Below are 13853 nucleotides of genomic sequence, written 5' to 3'. Positions count from 1 at the left end.
GATGGTCCTGGTAGCCAAGCTAGTCTCAGACCCAGCAGTGGAGGGCCCTTTGAGACTGAAGTGGGGTCTTTGGAGCAAGCAGTTGTGAGCCATGTGTTGTGTTTCCTCAGCAAACTTGCTCACCAGGCAACCTGGCCAGGGTGCAGGATGGCTGTGAAGCAGGTGTGGCTCCTGCACTCTCATGAGCTACACCTGAGGCTGCCACTAAAATCTCTTTCTTGTTCAAGACATTGAGCACTGAAGGGACCTGCTCTGCAGAGGTGGTAACAGCTCCCTCTGCACTGCTGACAGGGATGGGGACATAAGGACCCTGCAATTTGCTGTTCCTGGTCCTCCTTCCCTTTGCTCTAAAGGTTGTCCTATTTATTTGTTAGCCTCTTGGCAGGTATGGATCATGCAGAGCCCTTTGGCAGTCCTCACTGCACAACCAGAGATGCTGAACACCTGGCAGCAGGTGCTGACCATTTCTTGTAGTGAAGGCAACATGGGATGCTTGGGCTGGAAGTGACCTAGAAATGGTCTTCTGAGAGCAGGCTCAGCACCAGTTAATCCCTTTCTCCATCCGGCTGTGGGACTGGAATTCTCCTCCGGGAGGCTACAGGTCCTGCACAAGAGCCGAGTGTTGGGTGGACCAAGTGGTATGGGAAGCAGGGGGGGGAATCTCCAGGACTGCATGGTGTCAAAGGATCAGAAAAATGATGGGGATGGTTCTTTATGGCATTACAGAAGTGCCCTGGGAGCCTTCCTCAGCAGTCTGTCATGCATGGGGAGCCTGTGAAACGCCCACTGTGTCTTAGAGAAAAATCTTTCCTGCCGCAAGAGAGTGACCTTTGCTTTCCAGGTGACTTCTACATGGGTGAGCTACAGCAGTCTGATTGTCAGGAGTGCTTGGAGAGCCCTGGAGCAGTGGCTGGAAGGGAGATGAGGCTATGGGACAAGCCTACTGATGCCTTCCTCTACTCGACCTTTGCTTTGTCAATCTTCTCCTCCTCAAGGGCCAGGATGCGCTCACGCTCCTTGATCAGCTGCACTCCACAGTATGTGATGAACCAGATGGACAAGGTGCTGACAGGGAAACCTGGAAGATGAAGGCAGACATGGTCACCTTGGGGTAGCTGCTTACCTAGTGGGGATAGCTATTCTCCAGCACTGCTGCTTTTCAGCTGGGTTTAGGCAATACCACAACTTCCTGGTGGCCAAGGACATTTTCCATTGTGGATTCAGCCCTCTACAGCTTTGCTGAGAGGAAGGAGAAATTTCCAGGATGTCTGGGGGCACCAAGGCTTCACAGCTGATTTGCTGCCCATTCTGTCTCTGCTATGAGATCTCCTGACTTTCTGTGGGGAGACTCACAGTGGCTTTCCAGTACTTTACAGGGACCTACAGGAAAGATGGGGAAGGACTCTTGATCAGGCAATGTAGGATGAGAGGTAATAATTACAAACTGGAAGAGAGGAGAATTAGATTGGCTATAAAAAATAAATTCCTCACCATGAGGGTGGTGAGACACTGAAACAGGCTGCCCAGAGAAGGTATGGATGCCTCATCCCTGGAAGAGTTCAAGGCCAGGTTGGATGAGGCTTTGAGCAAGCTGGTCTAGTGGAAGGTGTCCCTGCCCACAGCAGGGGGGGTTAAAACTACATGATCTTTAAGGTCCCTTCCAACCCAAACCATTCTATGATTCAGCCTGCCCATGTCCTTCATTGTCCATCACTGTGACATTCTGGAAGCTTTGTGCCCTGCTGATGCTGAGGATGAACCCCAGCACTACCCCTTATCTACTGGGGACAGAGTGTGCAAACAGGGCAGCACATATTTGTGTCAGCTAGGTTGGTGACTAAGAGCTGGGAGCAATTCCTCCACTTAGGAAGGGTCTGACGACATTTGCAACCACGAGCCTGGTATCCACAGCAGAGCGGAGACACAGGCTTTGTACCAGCTAAAACAGGACCTCTGAGATGAATAATGGAACCAGCAAAAGCCAGCGAGCTCAGCAGGCAGGCACTTCTGGCACACTGAGCCCAGAGCGTCACATTATCCATGTCCTACGCCAGCCCTGCCCCAGAGAGGGCTGGAGAACATGGGCTCCTGATAGCTATTTATACCCTGGGCTGGTCAAGAAGACTTCAAATTAGTGCTGCCACCCACCAGTCAGAAACACACAGAGAAGGCTGCAGCACAAAGGTTTGTAACTCTGTCACTTTTAAGTTGATGCAAGAGTAGCTGTCAAGGAAAAGGAAAGGAGGTGCGACAAGAAAATCCCTTTCTCCAGCAAGGGAACACTTCACAGCCAGGGACTCAGCCCACCTTCGTGGGGTGAATGGGACCTTTGTGTTGCTGTGAGGAGTCTAAATCATGGCATCAGGCTGGCATCAGGCTGGGAGCTGTAGAGGCACACCTGGAAGGGATACCCCAGAGAGCTCACACGAGAAGGCTGGCAGCTATGAAACCACTGCCTACACCTTTTGAGCAGGAATTAAGCACAATCAGGAGCAACCACACAACAAGCCAATGGCCAGACCGCTTTGGATCCCAGAGAGTCCCAGACATAGCATAATAAAATCATTTTGGTTGGAAGAGACCTTTAGGATCATCAAGTCCAACCCAGCCCTGCAAAGACACCACTAATCCCTGTCCCACAGCACCACATCCACATGGCTTTTAAATCCCTCCAGGCATGGGGACCACAGCACTGCCCTGGGCAGCCTGTTCCAGGGCTTGAAAACTCTTCTGGTGAAGAAAGGGTCCTGAGTTCCCCCTACCAGCATCCAGTCCAGGGAGACAAGATTCCCTCAATAGTGAAGACTGGTAGCAGCTTACCTGTCAGGAGGAGTCTCTTGGTCACCAGCAGTGCAAAGTCCAGGCTGTTGAGGGCAGGGATGTTGTAGAGGACGATGGCCCAGAAATTCACTGCCCCAAAGGCTGCCCTGATGCGCCGAGACATGCCCTCTGGCAGCTTAGCCTGTGGAGGAGAGAGGAGCAGAGGGTGAGGGGAAATGGGGCTGGAAGGCACAGGGATCCACTGGCTGGACTCCAGTCAAACTCCAGCTGGATTCCTAGAGGGGTAGATGAAAATCAGAGAAGCTTTTAGTGTCTCTGGGACCGAGAAACATAAGACCAAGGTAAAAGTTCTGCTCTGCTCCTTGACGTGGATGCCTATGGGACTCTGGACTGGTGCTTTGAGGTCCCATGGGTGTGCCACATATGGTTTCAAGTGTTAATAATCTCTGAGTCCTCCTCTCTTCATCTGTTGCCTTGGATCAGCCATTGCTAAGGGCAGATGAACGTTGTGCTACACCAGGGTTACTATTAGCCTTGTGTGCAAACCACTCCCAGCTCCTGGTAGAAAGAGTTTCTAAGGAGTTATAAAGGACCTGAGAAGTTGTGACAGCAGCAGAGTGAAATTGTCCCTGGCATGTAACCCTCTGGAGCAGCTGGTGTGAGTGCAGCTGGGAAGGAGTTCAGAGCAATCTTCAAAGAGCACAGGGAAGTCCCAGGGCACTTAGTGCTGAGAGTGGGGATGCCACAGGGAAGGAACTTGCACTGCCTGTGAGGCTGTAATCTGGTTAGGAGTTCAACCAGGAGAGCAAAAAGGAGGATTGCTCTCCAAAGTTTTTATTCAGAAGTGATCTTTACTGCACTGGTTTAGCACCTCCCAGTGTTAGGCTGGGCAAAACAAATCAGGGACAGAATTGTTTCTAGGACAGGGTTTCCAAAGTTTTTCTCCCAACATGTCCTTGAGGTACTTGGGTCCCACAGGGTAGCTGGAAAAGAATTCATCCTGATATCTGAACATTCACTTTTAGCAGCAATCAGCTCAGAACCACTCTGAATGTCAAGATGTTTTGCAGAACAAACACAAATTATTTTTCTGCCCATGACAGGGGGTTGGCACTAGAAGATGTTTAAGGTCCCTTTCAACCTAAACCATTCTATGAGTTCTGTATGGAAATGTATAAGTATTTCCCCATGGACAGATTTTGTGCCCACCTGTGCCACTTCAATGCCTCATTGAAGCAGCGATCCTGGTTCTCCTAGACCTTTGTTTTGCCTCCCAAAGCTCCACATCCAACCTAAATTTCCCATGAGGCATCGTAGGGGCAGGTAGGAACTTGCTCAGGGTGGGTGACATCATGGATAAAATGAAGAGATACAGAGACCAGAACTGTGCTTCCCTTGCACTGCTGAGCAGCTGGACATAGGAATGTTAAAAATTCACAGGAGAGAGCTTCAGGTCGCCACAGAGAAGGCCTGGACACAGAGCTGGATGCCATCATCAGTGATGTTGCTCTTCAGTCTCAGCTGAAGACAGATCTGATTTGTAGAAGCAAGGTTAAGCTTCCCACAGTGACAAATGTTTTCCAACACTACAGTGTGGTCCCAGACCCACTGACCTTCCCCCATCCATTGGCAGCCCAGTTCCTCACCTCCAGTTTGGCAAAGAGTCTCTGCTGGAAGAACTTCTGCACCCAGAGCTCGAAGTTGAGGCCAAAGCAGTTGATGACAGACCAGATGTAGACAATCTCACAGGGCCCCAGCCACAGGGTGGTGACAGCAAAGGTGGCGACGCTGGCGACAAGCTCCTTTATGATGTTGTCATGGTTCTCTCCAATGTGATCATACACATACCTACCAGGCAAGGAAACTGATTGGTGTTCCTTCTCATCAAGAAGAGCCCTCTGGATCCCTTAATCCCATGCTCACCCACCACAAGCTCCTCATATATCCATCTAGAGCACCCAGTGAGGAAGGAAGGAGGTTTTGTCTGACAGGTTCTAGCAATAACCTGATCTTTGCTGCAGTCCAGCTGCTCACAGCTTGTGCTCCTCACAAATCTGTAGATCTTTAGGGATGAAATGCCATCCTTTCCACCTCTTGCAAGTAAAGGGTTGATAAAATGTGAGGATCTGTAGAGCTCCAGGCTAGCTCAGATTTGCTCACAGAGCAGCCACCACCTTCAGCAGAGGTTTGCTGGTGTGTACTCATGGCTGAAGAGAGCTGAAGGGCTGAGGGAGATGTAGGTGGAGTTCAGGCTGCCTTTGTTACCCAGGATTTGGCATATCTGGGCTCAGTTCCCCTTTCCTCCTCATGGAATATGAGCCTGACTCTTCCTCCCTTGCGGGAACACTAAACTCACCATATTTAAACGGACTTCTGAGGCAGGACTCTCATTTTCAACTCCTGAGGGAGTCTGTTTCACTTTGTGGCAACTAATTCAATGGTCTTATGGACAAACAAACTAGACATGACTTCATGCCATGGTAGTGGGATTCAGCCAGAAAAGAAAAACCTCAGCTTGGGGATGAACAACATTTAGTGTTCCTTTGCTATGTGATGAAAGAGAAGAGCCTGGACCAGAGTGGGGATGTTAGACACTTACTTGCACAGCCAGTCATTAATCCCTCTGTCAAAGTGCCTGAAAGACAGAAGACATAATGCACATTAAAACCTGAGGAGCCCTTCCACAAAGCTGTCCCCTGCTGAGCCACATCTTGAGCCTTGTTCACAGCACCTCCCCATGCTGCTTCCTTGAACAGGTCCCACAATCCATGTGGTTGTAACATCTCTCCTTATCTATTGCCTCCTGCACAAGATTATTTCCCTGGGCTGTAGGCAGGTCTGGATAGAGACTGTTTAGTGTAGGGTGTCTGCAGCTCCTAGGCCAGCTGCTCAGAAGGACAGCCCAGATGTCCTCCCCACCACACACATTTGGTTCAGGGCAAGCATGCTGGTTCCCTTCACTGATGGGCACGGGGTACTCACGTTTCTGCGAAGACATAGAGCATGGTGATGCATTTGGGGGGCTGGGGTGGGTCCAAGTGGTCCAGTCTGGCAATGGTGTTGGTGACACCAAACATGACAGCAGCTTTCACCCAGTCATACACCAAATTGGAGTAGGCCAAGCCAGCTGAAGCAAGATGATGCAAATGAATGAAGAGGAACATGGAAGAAGAGAGGGACATCATCATAGTGTCACAGAACATTGGAGGCTGGAAGGGACCTCAAGAGATCATTGAATCCAACTCCCCACACCCCTGCCAAAGCAGGATCACTTAGGGTCCCATGGAAGCATGCAGTCTGCTGTAGTAAACACAACATCAAGAGGACAATCTAACACTGTCTTGGACCAGCAAAGCTTTTAAAACTCAGTAGCTCTTTTAAAAGTTTGAACCAAAGGGCAGTATCTTCTTGGGATATGTGTTCATTGGTCTTGGTAGCCCAAGAAAGTCAGAGAGATCTCAGTTCTTCCATCATAAGATCATTCCTTCCTTCCTTCTAAAGCATGTTAACCTATGATGAACTCCTCACAGTTCTCAGCTCTGACCTCTGAGGTTTCACTGACACTTCCATCAAAATGCCCCTAGCACAGCTCTCTGAGGCTATAGATGTAATGTGGATGCCACAACAGAGCCAGGGCCAGAAGCTCTGTCTTGGAGAGATGTCTGACACTGGAGGGCAAACTCTGCAGGAACAAACACTAAAGAGTTCAAAGTCCTATGCAAACAGAAGCTAAAATGCCCTCAGTTTTGGTGGGATTCATCTCACAGGTTAAGGGCCACACAGTACTTTGGTGTGAGCAGTGCATGAGCTGCACCACAGGCCAGGAAGATCTGATCAGCAGAGGCTGCAGAGGACATCAGCTGCCTCTGGAGTACTACTTATGCTTGGTCGGTCCAGCCAAGTGTCTTAGGACACCCTAAAACAGTGCTAGTGCCATTGCAGCTCAGAGAGCAGCCCACTTGAAATGGAGACCAGGTTACTCTGAACCTTGTCCATTTAACTGTGGAATGTGTCTAATTTTGCAGAATCAATAACCCCTCTGCACCCCTGTTTCAGTGTCTGACCAGCTTGGGAGAAAAGGTCCATACCTGCCATCAGTCTTTTCCTTGCTGCACCTTGTCTGCTGTGTCCTGCTTCTTCCCTGCTAGCCTTCAAGAGGGGTTCACCCTCCATTAGCAGTTGAAGACATCAGCTACAACTTCCCTGAGCCACTTTCAACCCACACCCTGGAGCCATTTCAGTGGCTTACAAACACCCATAATGGATGGCCACCTGTGAAGGCATCTGGGATACCAGATGTGTCTCTTGCAACAGCATGGAGCTGATTTCTGGGAGGTGCTGAGCTCCCTTCCAGTCCAGGTAAAGCCAACAGGAATGGCTTGGTGCTCAGCCTCTTAAACCCTGAGCTCAAACAGTTGACACTGGGACCCTGTGAGGACATCACACCACCACCACCCCGTGCTCTCCAGGGTGGCCTGACTGCAGCTTTGTGCATTGCCAAGAGGAAGAGGAAGCTTCACTCAAACTTGTCCCACACAGGCACTGCCAAAGCCTCTCAGTGGGGCTGGGTGGAGATGTGAATCCCTCACCACTGCCTCGGAGCTGAGCAGGGGCTGTGAGCCTGCCCAAGCACTCACCCAAGGACCAGTCTGAGAGGCGGTTCATGAACTTCACGTCGGAAGGGAGGGTGAGGATGTAGAAGAAGTGGAAGAAGATGTCCACAGCAACGATGGCCCCCACGTGGAGAAGGGCATGGACCCGGATGCTCTTCATCTCATCCTCTCTGCGTCTTAGCTCTGTGGTGCTCACCTGGCAGGACAGCAAACCGGGAAAGGGCTGAGCTGGGAGGCAGGATGGGCAGCACGGACAGCACGTTCCTCCAGCTGGAGAATGGTCATGGCCCAAATGCAGCCTCAACGCTCCCCTTTAGCAGTCACACCATGGACTGCATGGCCCAAATCTCCATTGATTAAGAAAGACTATCCCAGGTGAGCACACCCACAGGGAGCAACCCACAGCAAACTTCCAGCTCCTCTTGGACATGGGCCTGTGCAACCTGATCTAGGTGACCCTGCTTCAGCACGGGGGTTGGACTCGGTTCCTTCCAACTCCTACCATTTTATGATTCCATGATTCTGAGTCAGCTGGGACCTGATCCATGGGGGTTTCACCTCTGCTGTGCCTTGTACAAACCTGGGCTGGGCTTTGCCTGCAGGAGCTGTCATGTTTCTGGCTGCTGTAGCATAGAAACCATCAGAGCAAGCTGTCAGGCTTACCCTGGGCAGAGTGATGGCCTCGCATCGCCGCCAGAATCGCTGCTGTGTTCCAAATCCTCTTAGGTTTATTACTTTCCCTTTATGCCCTGCGAGAGGTGGGAGCTCTCCCAGCATAATCCACAGGCTGCTGCACCAGCCTCATCAGCAAATCCAGATGATTCCTGAGAATTAAAGCCTCTGCCAGATTTTTTTTCATGTCTGTCATATGCCAAGTGCTTTAAGGACACAAGGAGGTCACTGGATGGTGAACTGGGGGAGAAGTTGAGGGAGACCAGGCTCTGGGGTGGAGATGTGGGGGAGGACACAGAGCTCACCTTTCACAGAATCACAGAATTGTTTTGGTTGGAAAAGACCTTTCAGATCATCAAGTCCCACCATAAACCAAACACCGTCAAGTCCACTGCTAAACCATGTCCCTCAGCACCACATCTCCATGACTTTTCAATCCCTCCAGGGTTGGAGACCCCTCTACTGCCCTCATCAGCCTGTTCCAGGGCTTGACAACCCTTTCAGGGAAGAATTTTTTTCTGAAGTCCAACCTAAACCTCCCCTGGCACAACTTGAGGCCATTGCCTCTTGTTCTTATGTCTATGTGTGGTGGCAGTGCTCTGCCCACCCCTGAGGCTCCTCTAGCATCCCACCCCCTTGGGATCAGGGCTGTGTCCTCCACACTTCCTTATAGAAGTGAATTTATCCTGCTGACCCTAGTAAGGAAGATGCTTTCCACTCAAAGAGGCTGTCCAAGCCCTGGTACAGATGAGTTCCCATCACACAAGGTGGTGCAATGGCTCCAGCAGGACATAGCACCAGTAGAAACCTAAGAAACAGATCCATTCCCTAATTGGGCCATATCCTCCACCCTGGGGAAGGGTCTCCACCTGCCTGCCTGCCTCCATAACTGCTGCTGGGCAATTAGGAATTCTGCAATTAGCTGCAACTCCAGCAGTGCAGGGGGGCATCAGCCAGGAGATGGCAGTGGTGCCCAGGCCAAGACAGGACCCCTGGCTGGGGCACTGGAAAAGGGTTGGGGATTTGTTCCTTATCCCTTTGTGGTGAGTGTTTTAGTTAGTAATGAGGAGAATTCCTCACCAAGGGGAACCTTGTCCTGGTTTGGGGCTGTGCACAGGGAATAAAACCTCCTCCAGATCATCTCTTGTAAGAGTGGTGGGAGTGCAGGTCTTGGAGACAAAAGATGTTTAATGCTTTGATTTGCAGATACTTTGCTGCTGCAGTGTTAGAAGCAGCCAGGGCTGCCTATTTTGTAGGAAAGGCTGTTGGGCACTGAGGAAGGAAGAAGGACCTGGGGTGAGGAGGGCACCTTAGGGCACTGTACCCCCTCTGAAGGGGCTTGGACTTCAATCCAACATCATGACTGGAAAGATGAAGCAGCTGCTCCAGCAGCCTGGGAAGCAGGTCCCACCAGCTCATCTAGCTTACTGGGACCAGTCCAGACCCTGCTGGGATCAGCAATCAGTATCAGCCCAGTGTTGGAGAGAAGGTGCTGGTCTGGGTGGGTCTTTGGTCTCCTCCTCACTGGGGAGGCTCTGATTGCTCTCCTCCACCCTGGGCTGGTTTATCTTCTGAGTTCACAAATGCTATTCCCAAATGCTCCTGCAGATGGACTGGATGTCAACTGGAGTCCAAAAAGCCAATGTTCTTCTGTAAAAGGAAGCAGTGGGCTGGTGGCAACTCCTCCCAGCACAATAGCTGACCAAGAAAGAGGTCCCTCCTGCAGGAAGCTACCAGTTTGGCTTGATGACCAAGGTTGATCATTGGTGTAAAAGGATGCTGAGATGGGAGGAGTGAGGGGGGAAAGAGTGCTGCCACTTTGCTTGGTCTTTGGCTGTGAAACAGCCCCAGAGCTTGGTCCCAGCTCAGGCTTGTGATGATGTTTTCCAGCACTGTTTGGAGTCTGCTCCTCAAAAGCAAAGACTTGGGGCACCAGGGTACTTCACAGAGAGCAGAGAAAGCCCCTCATTGCTGAAATACAGTCTTCCACCCTTAGTTCTAGAGAAATAACTTCTTAAGACACAGAGACCACCCCTGGAAATTCATGCTCCTTGGGTGAACCAGCTGGATGGAAATGTAAGACAGTCCTTGCTGGCACCCCCACCAGCATGCAGGGGTCCCATGGGTGGGTACCCACATGTCTGGCACTCACCATTGCCTCCCAGCACTGCAATGGAGCAACATGGAGCTGCTGAGGCAATGGGACATGGAAACTGAGACATTGAGCAGGGCAGGTGCCCAGGGAGCAAGGACATGAGCTGAACCCTCCCCTCCTGATCTCAGCATGATGCTTTTGCTGCAGCAACACCTTCCCTTACAGAGAAATCTGGGGAAATGGCCAGAAATCCAAAAGGGAAGGTTAAACCCCAGGAGTGTAAGCTCCTCTCCACAACAACTTCAGCATCATGGCACAACCCAGAACATGACCAGGCTCTAGATGGCCATGAGAAGCTCTGCAACCTTCTCTGTGGCAAAAAGGTTTTATAGGCAAGGAAACAAACACAGGGAGAGGTCCTCCTCCAGCCTGGCCTCAGGAGTACTCACCTGGGCATGGAACTGGTCAAATGTCATGACAGGCCCGAAGAAGAAGAATGGGAGGTAGAAGTTGTACTTGAGGAGGTCAAAGATGGAGTAGATGCCCTCTTCCCTCTCCGAGCTCTCGAGTGCAAAGCTCATGCAGCGCATGATAGTGAAGCAGCTTCCTCCGTAGAAGAGGACATCTTGAAGATCAAAAGCTCCTGTTACAAACCCACTCTGGATGAGAAACAAAGAATTACCACCAGGAACACGCTCTCACTTCTGTGCTCCCTTGCTCTGTGAAGGACATAAGCCCTGGGGCAGCAGGCAAATTCTGCTCCGACACCAACGGTCCCTGGAGCTAATGCTGTTGGAAAGACAAAGCTGGGGCTTGATTTTCCAGCTGGCCTCTGCATCCCAGAGGAGCTGGGAAGTGGCAGACAGGTGTGGGCATTGCTGAGCCCAGCCCAGCTCTGTGTCATGGGTGGGGAAACTAAGGCACAGGTCAGGAGCATGTCTTGTCTGGCTGACAGACTGTTGCCTTGACCAGTAAGAAGGTTTCAGGTGTCCTGAGCTCTGGCCCTACATGAAGCCACCAAAGCATGACATAGGCCCTGTGGGATTATTCCCAAGCTTAGCAGCATAACAGTCCCCTCCTTTCCAACCCCTGTGGGAGCTCTGATGTAGCCAGAAATACCCAGGGGTTAAGGGTGCCCCAGAAGCTCTCCTTGGAAGTGACCTACCTGCCATGAGCTGAATGGCTCCACCTTGAAGGAGGCGAGACAGCAGAGTCCAGCCACATAGCAGAGCCACTTCTGCTTGGCCAGAGCGACAGAGTAGAGGACAAGGCAGTGGGAGAGGATGATCATCAGGTAGACAAGCCCCATACTGCCCAGCACAGCTGAGATCCCATACAGCATGTACATCACAGCCCGGTGCTGCCAGAAGAGAGCAGACCTGACCCATCAGCGCCTTGGAGAAAGCCTCAACCCTGCTCCCCTTACCCTAGGACATCTTTTCAAACCTCCCTCTGCAGTTATCAGGTCATCCTGGTGATGTTTTCAAATCCATCCCACCACATGGCTGGCTCACCTGTGGCAGGGTCATGGAACAGATCTTGCCAAAGAGGACATGTCCCGAGAGGGCGAAGATGATGACGTTTCGGAATGAGGTGAACCACATCACCCACTCAAAATCAGCCACATCCTGCAGGAGAAGCACCAGGAACCTCACTGCTCTGAGCCCCCCCTGCCCCAACACCTGCCTGGAGACTTCACCTGAACTTAAGGAAAACTTCTTTACTTTGAAGGTGATGAGTACTGGACCAGGCTGCCCAGAAAGGTTGTGGAAGTCTTCCTTCTCTGCAGACTTTCTACACCTGCCTGGGAGTTGTGATCCTGGGCACCCTGCTGTGAGTGGCCCTGCTTTAGCAGGAGGGTCAGACCAGATGATCTCCAGAGGTCCCTCCCAACCCCACCATTCTGTGGGTTTTTTTGGAGGGAAACCCACACATCTCAAAGCCTTTTCTCCCCATTTTACACCCAAGGGCTCCTGAGCACTTTAGCTTGGTGACAAAGCCCCCAGAGAGCCCTGCAGAGGTTGCTGCTCTCGGCACACACAAAGCAGAGCAGCAGCGGTGCTGCAGGGCTGATGTTTTCCTGAGTAGTTCTTTAGGGAGACAAACACAAGTCACATGGACTTTGTAAAAGTGTGTCAGCAGCAGAAAAAAAAAAAAATAGCTCTGCTTCTCCAGAGTGGTCAGCACCAACCATGGTACCAGTGGCTGGAACAGACCAAGTCCTTCCTCTGCTTACCATCTTCCTGCCGAAGTAGTGCCAGCCGGGCTTTATGCCATCCCGGAAAGCCTTCCTGTTCATGCTGTCTGGAAGGGAACCAGAGTTAGGGGAGAGAATCAGAGAGTGCTTTGGGTTGGAAGGGTCCTTAGAGATCATGCAGTTCCAACCCCTCTGCCATGGGCAGGGATACCTTCCACTAGCCCAGGCTGCTCAAGGCTTTGTCCCACCTGGCCTTGAACACCTCCAGGGATGAGGCATCCACAGCCTCCCTGGGCAACCTGTTCCAGTTTCTCACCACCCTCACTATAAAGAATTTCTTCCTAGTCTCCAGTCTAAACCTCCCTTCTTCCAGCTTAAAGCCATTGCCCCTCCCTCTATCACTACAAATCCTCCCCAGCTTTCTTGTTTGCCCCTTTCAAGAAGCAGCTGTGGGCAAAGGCAGGATGTCTTCCTCACCACAATGCTGAGCCATCAGGGCTCAAACATCCCTTCCCAAAAGGACAAATTCCCATGGAAAAAATCACACGAGTCAGGAACATTGACTGCTTCTGCCAGAATTTCCAGCAAGGCCTTTTTGCTGTGCACATCCCAGGGAGCTTTGTCTGATCCCATGGAATTTTCAGGTTTTGGAGCCTCTAGACAAAAATTTTGGGTACCAGACCTATGTAGGCAGGGGGGTTAGCTGTTCTAGGATGGAGAGCTGTGACATCCCATAGCCTTTTGCCCTGACCTGTGGAAATGGGGACGAAGGGACAACCAGACAAAAAGGAAGAAGCTCCTTTCTGAACATCACAAAGGACTCCCAAGCAATCTGCTGCTGGTTTTGGAAGTTAGAAAAGCAGCCACCTGACATCCATTCTGCCTTCCCAGGGAGAGGAGGTGGGGAACATTACCTCTGGATGCTTCGAAGATCCCACTGCCACTGTAGACCACAGCACAGGTCACCACGAGAGCATAGAACCCCAGTTCATAGCTGGGGAGTGCTGCTTTAACCCCCATGGCAGCAGGTCACCTCCCCAACCAGTGGGGGGGATTCAGTCCTGGGAGAAGGAAGGAGAAGAGAGGACAAAAACCAGTGATGAGAGCTCACCTACCCTCCTGCTTTGTGGGCTTCCTTGAAGGCTAGTAGGTGGAGACAAGAAGGTAACACCTGAGGCTGAACTCTAGGTCACAGCTCAGGGGTGGGGAAAGAGGCTGCTGCTGCTGGGTCCTGCTGCAAAACACACCCAGGAGCCAGGATTTCAGAGAATCACAGAGTGATTAAGGTTGGGAAAGACCTCTAGGATCATCCAGTCCAACCATTAACCCAACAACACCATGCTCACTAAGCCATGTCCCAAAGCACCATGGCTCCATGGTTTTGAACACCTCCAGGGTCAGTGACTCCATCACCTCCATGGGCAGATTTTCCAATGCCTGGCCACTCTTTCAGCAAAGAAATTGTTCCTCATATCCTGCTTTGGAGGCAGCTTGG

The 13853-nt window shown here is 51.3% G+C and overlaps 1 protein-coding gene across 1 annotated transcript; it reads right to left on the bottom strand.

Moving 5' to 3' along the window:
* Positions 1-956: 956 nt before the first annotated feature.
* On the bottom strand, positions 957-13381 carry HHATL (hedgehog acyltransferase like). Its single transcript, XM_054390209.1, has 11 exons — positions 13273-13381; positions 12398-12465; positions 11676-11789; positions 11327-11521; positions 10611-10820; positions 7419-7590; positions 5764-5908; positions 5381-5416; positions 4428-4629; positions 2821-2962; positions 957-1078 (listed from the first exon to the last, which is right to left on the bottom strand). The coding sequence occupies exons 1-11, from the start codon at positions 13376-13378 to the stop codon at positions 957-959; spliced, it is 1512 nt and encodes a 503-aa protein (XP_054246184.1). The 5' UTR covers positions 13379-13381.
* Positions 13382-13853: the final 472 nt, after the last annotated feature.

Source organism: Indicator indicator, chromosome 20, assembly GCF_027791375.1.
Source record: "Indicator indicator isolate 239-I01 chromosome 20, UM_Iind_1.1, whole genome shotgun sequence".
In the NCBI taxonomy this organism is placed as follows: Eukaryota; Metazoa; Chordata; class Aves; order Piciformes; family Indicatoridae; genus Indicator; species Indicator indicator.
The sequence above is the reverse complement of the archived record's forward strand: the minus strand, read 5'-3'. Positions and strand labels throughout refer to the sequence as shown.

What these genes read in the sequence shown, in the direction of transcription:
- HHATL (XM_054390209.1), bottom strand. Translation starts at nt 13,378, where the DNA reads ATGGGGGTTAAAGCAGCACTCCCCAGCTATGAACTGGGGTTCTATGCT. An exon ending in GATCTTCGAAGCATCCAGAG is followed by an intron (nt 12,466 to 13,272) that starts GTAATGTTCCCC and finishes GTTCCCTTCCAG; the next exon opens with ACAGCATGAACAGGAAGGCT. An exon ending in GACTCTTTGCCAAACTGGAG is followed by an intron (nt 2,963 to 4,427) that starts GTGAGGAACTGG and finishes TCTCCTCCACAG; the next exon opens with GCTAAGCTGCCAGAGGGCAT.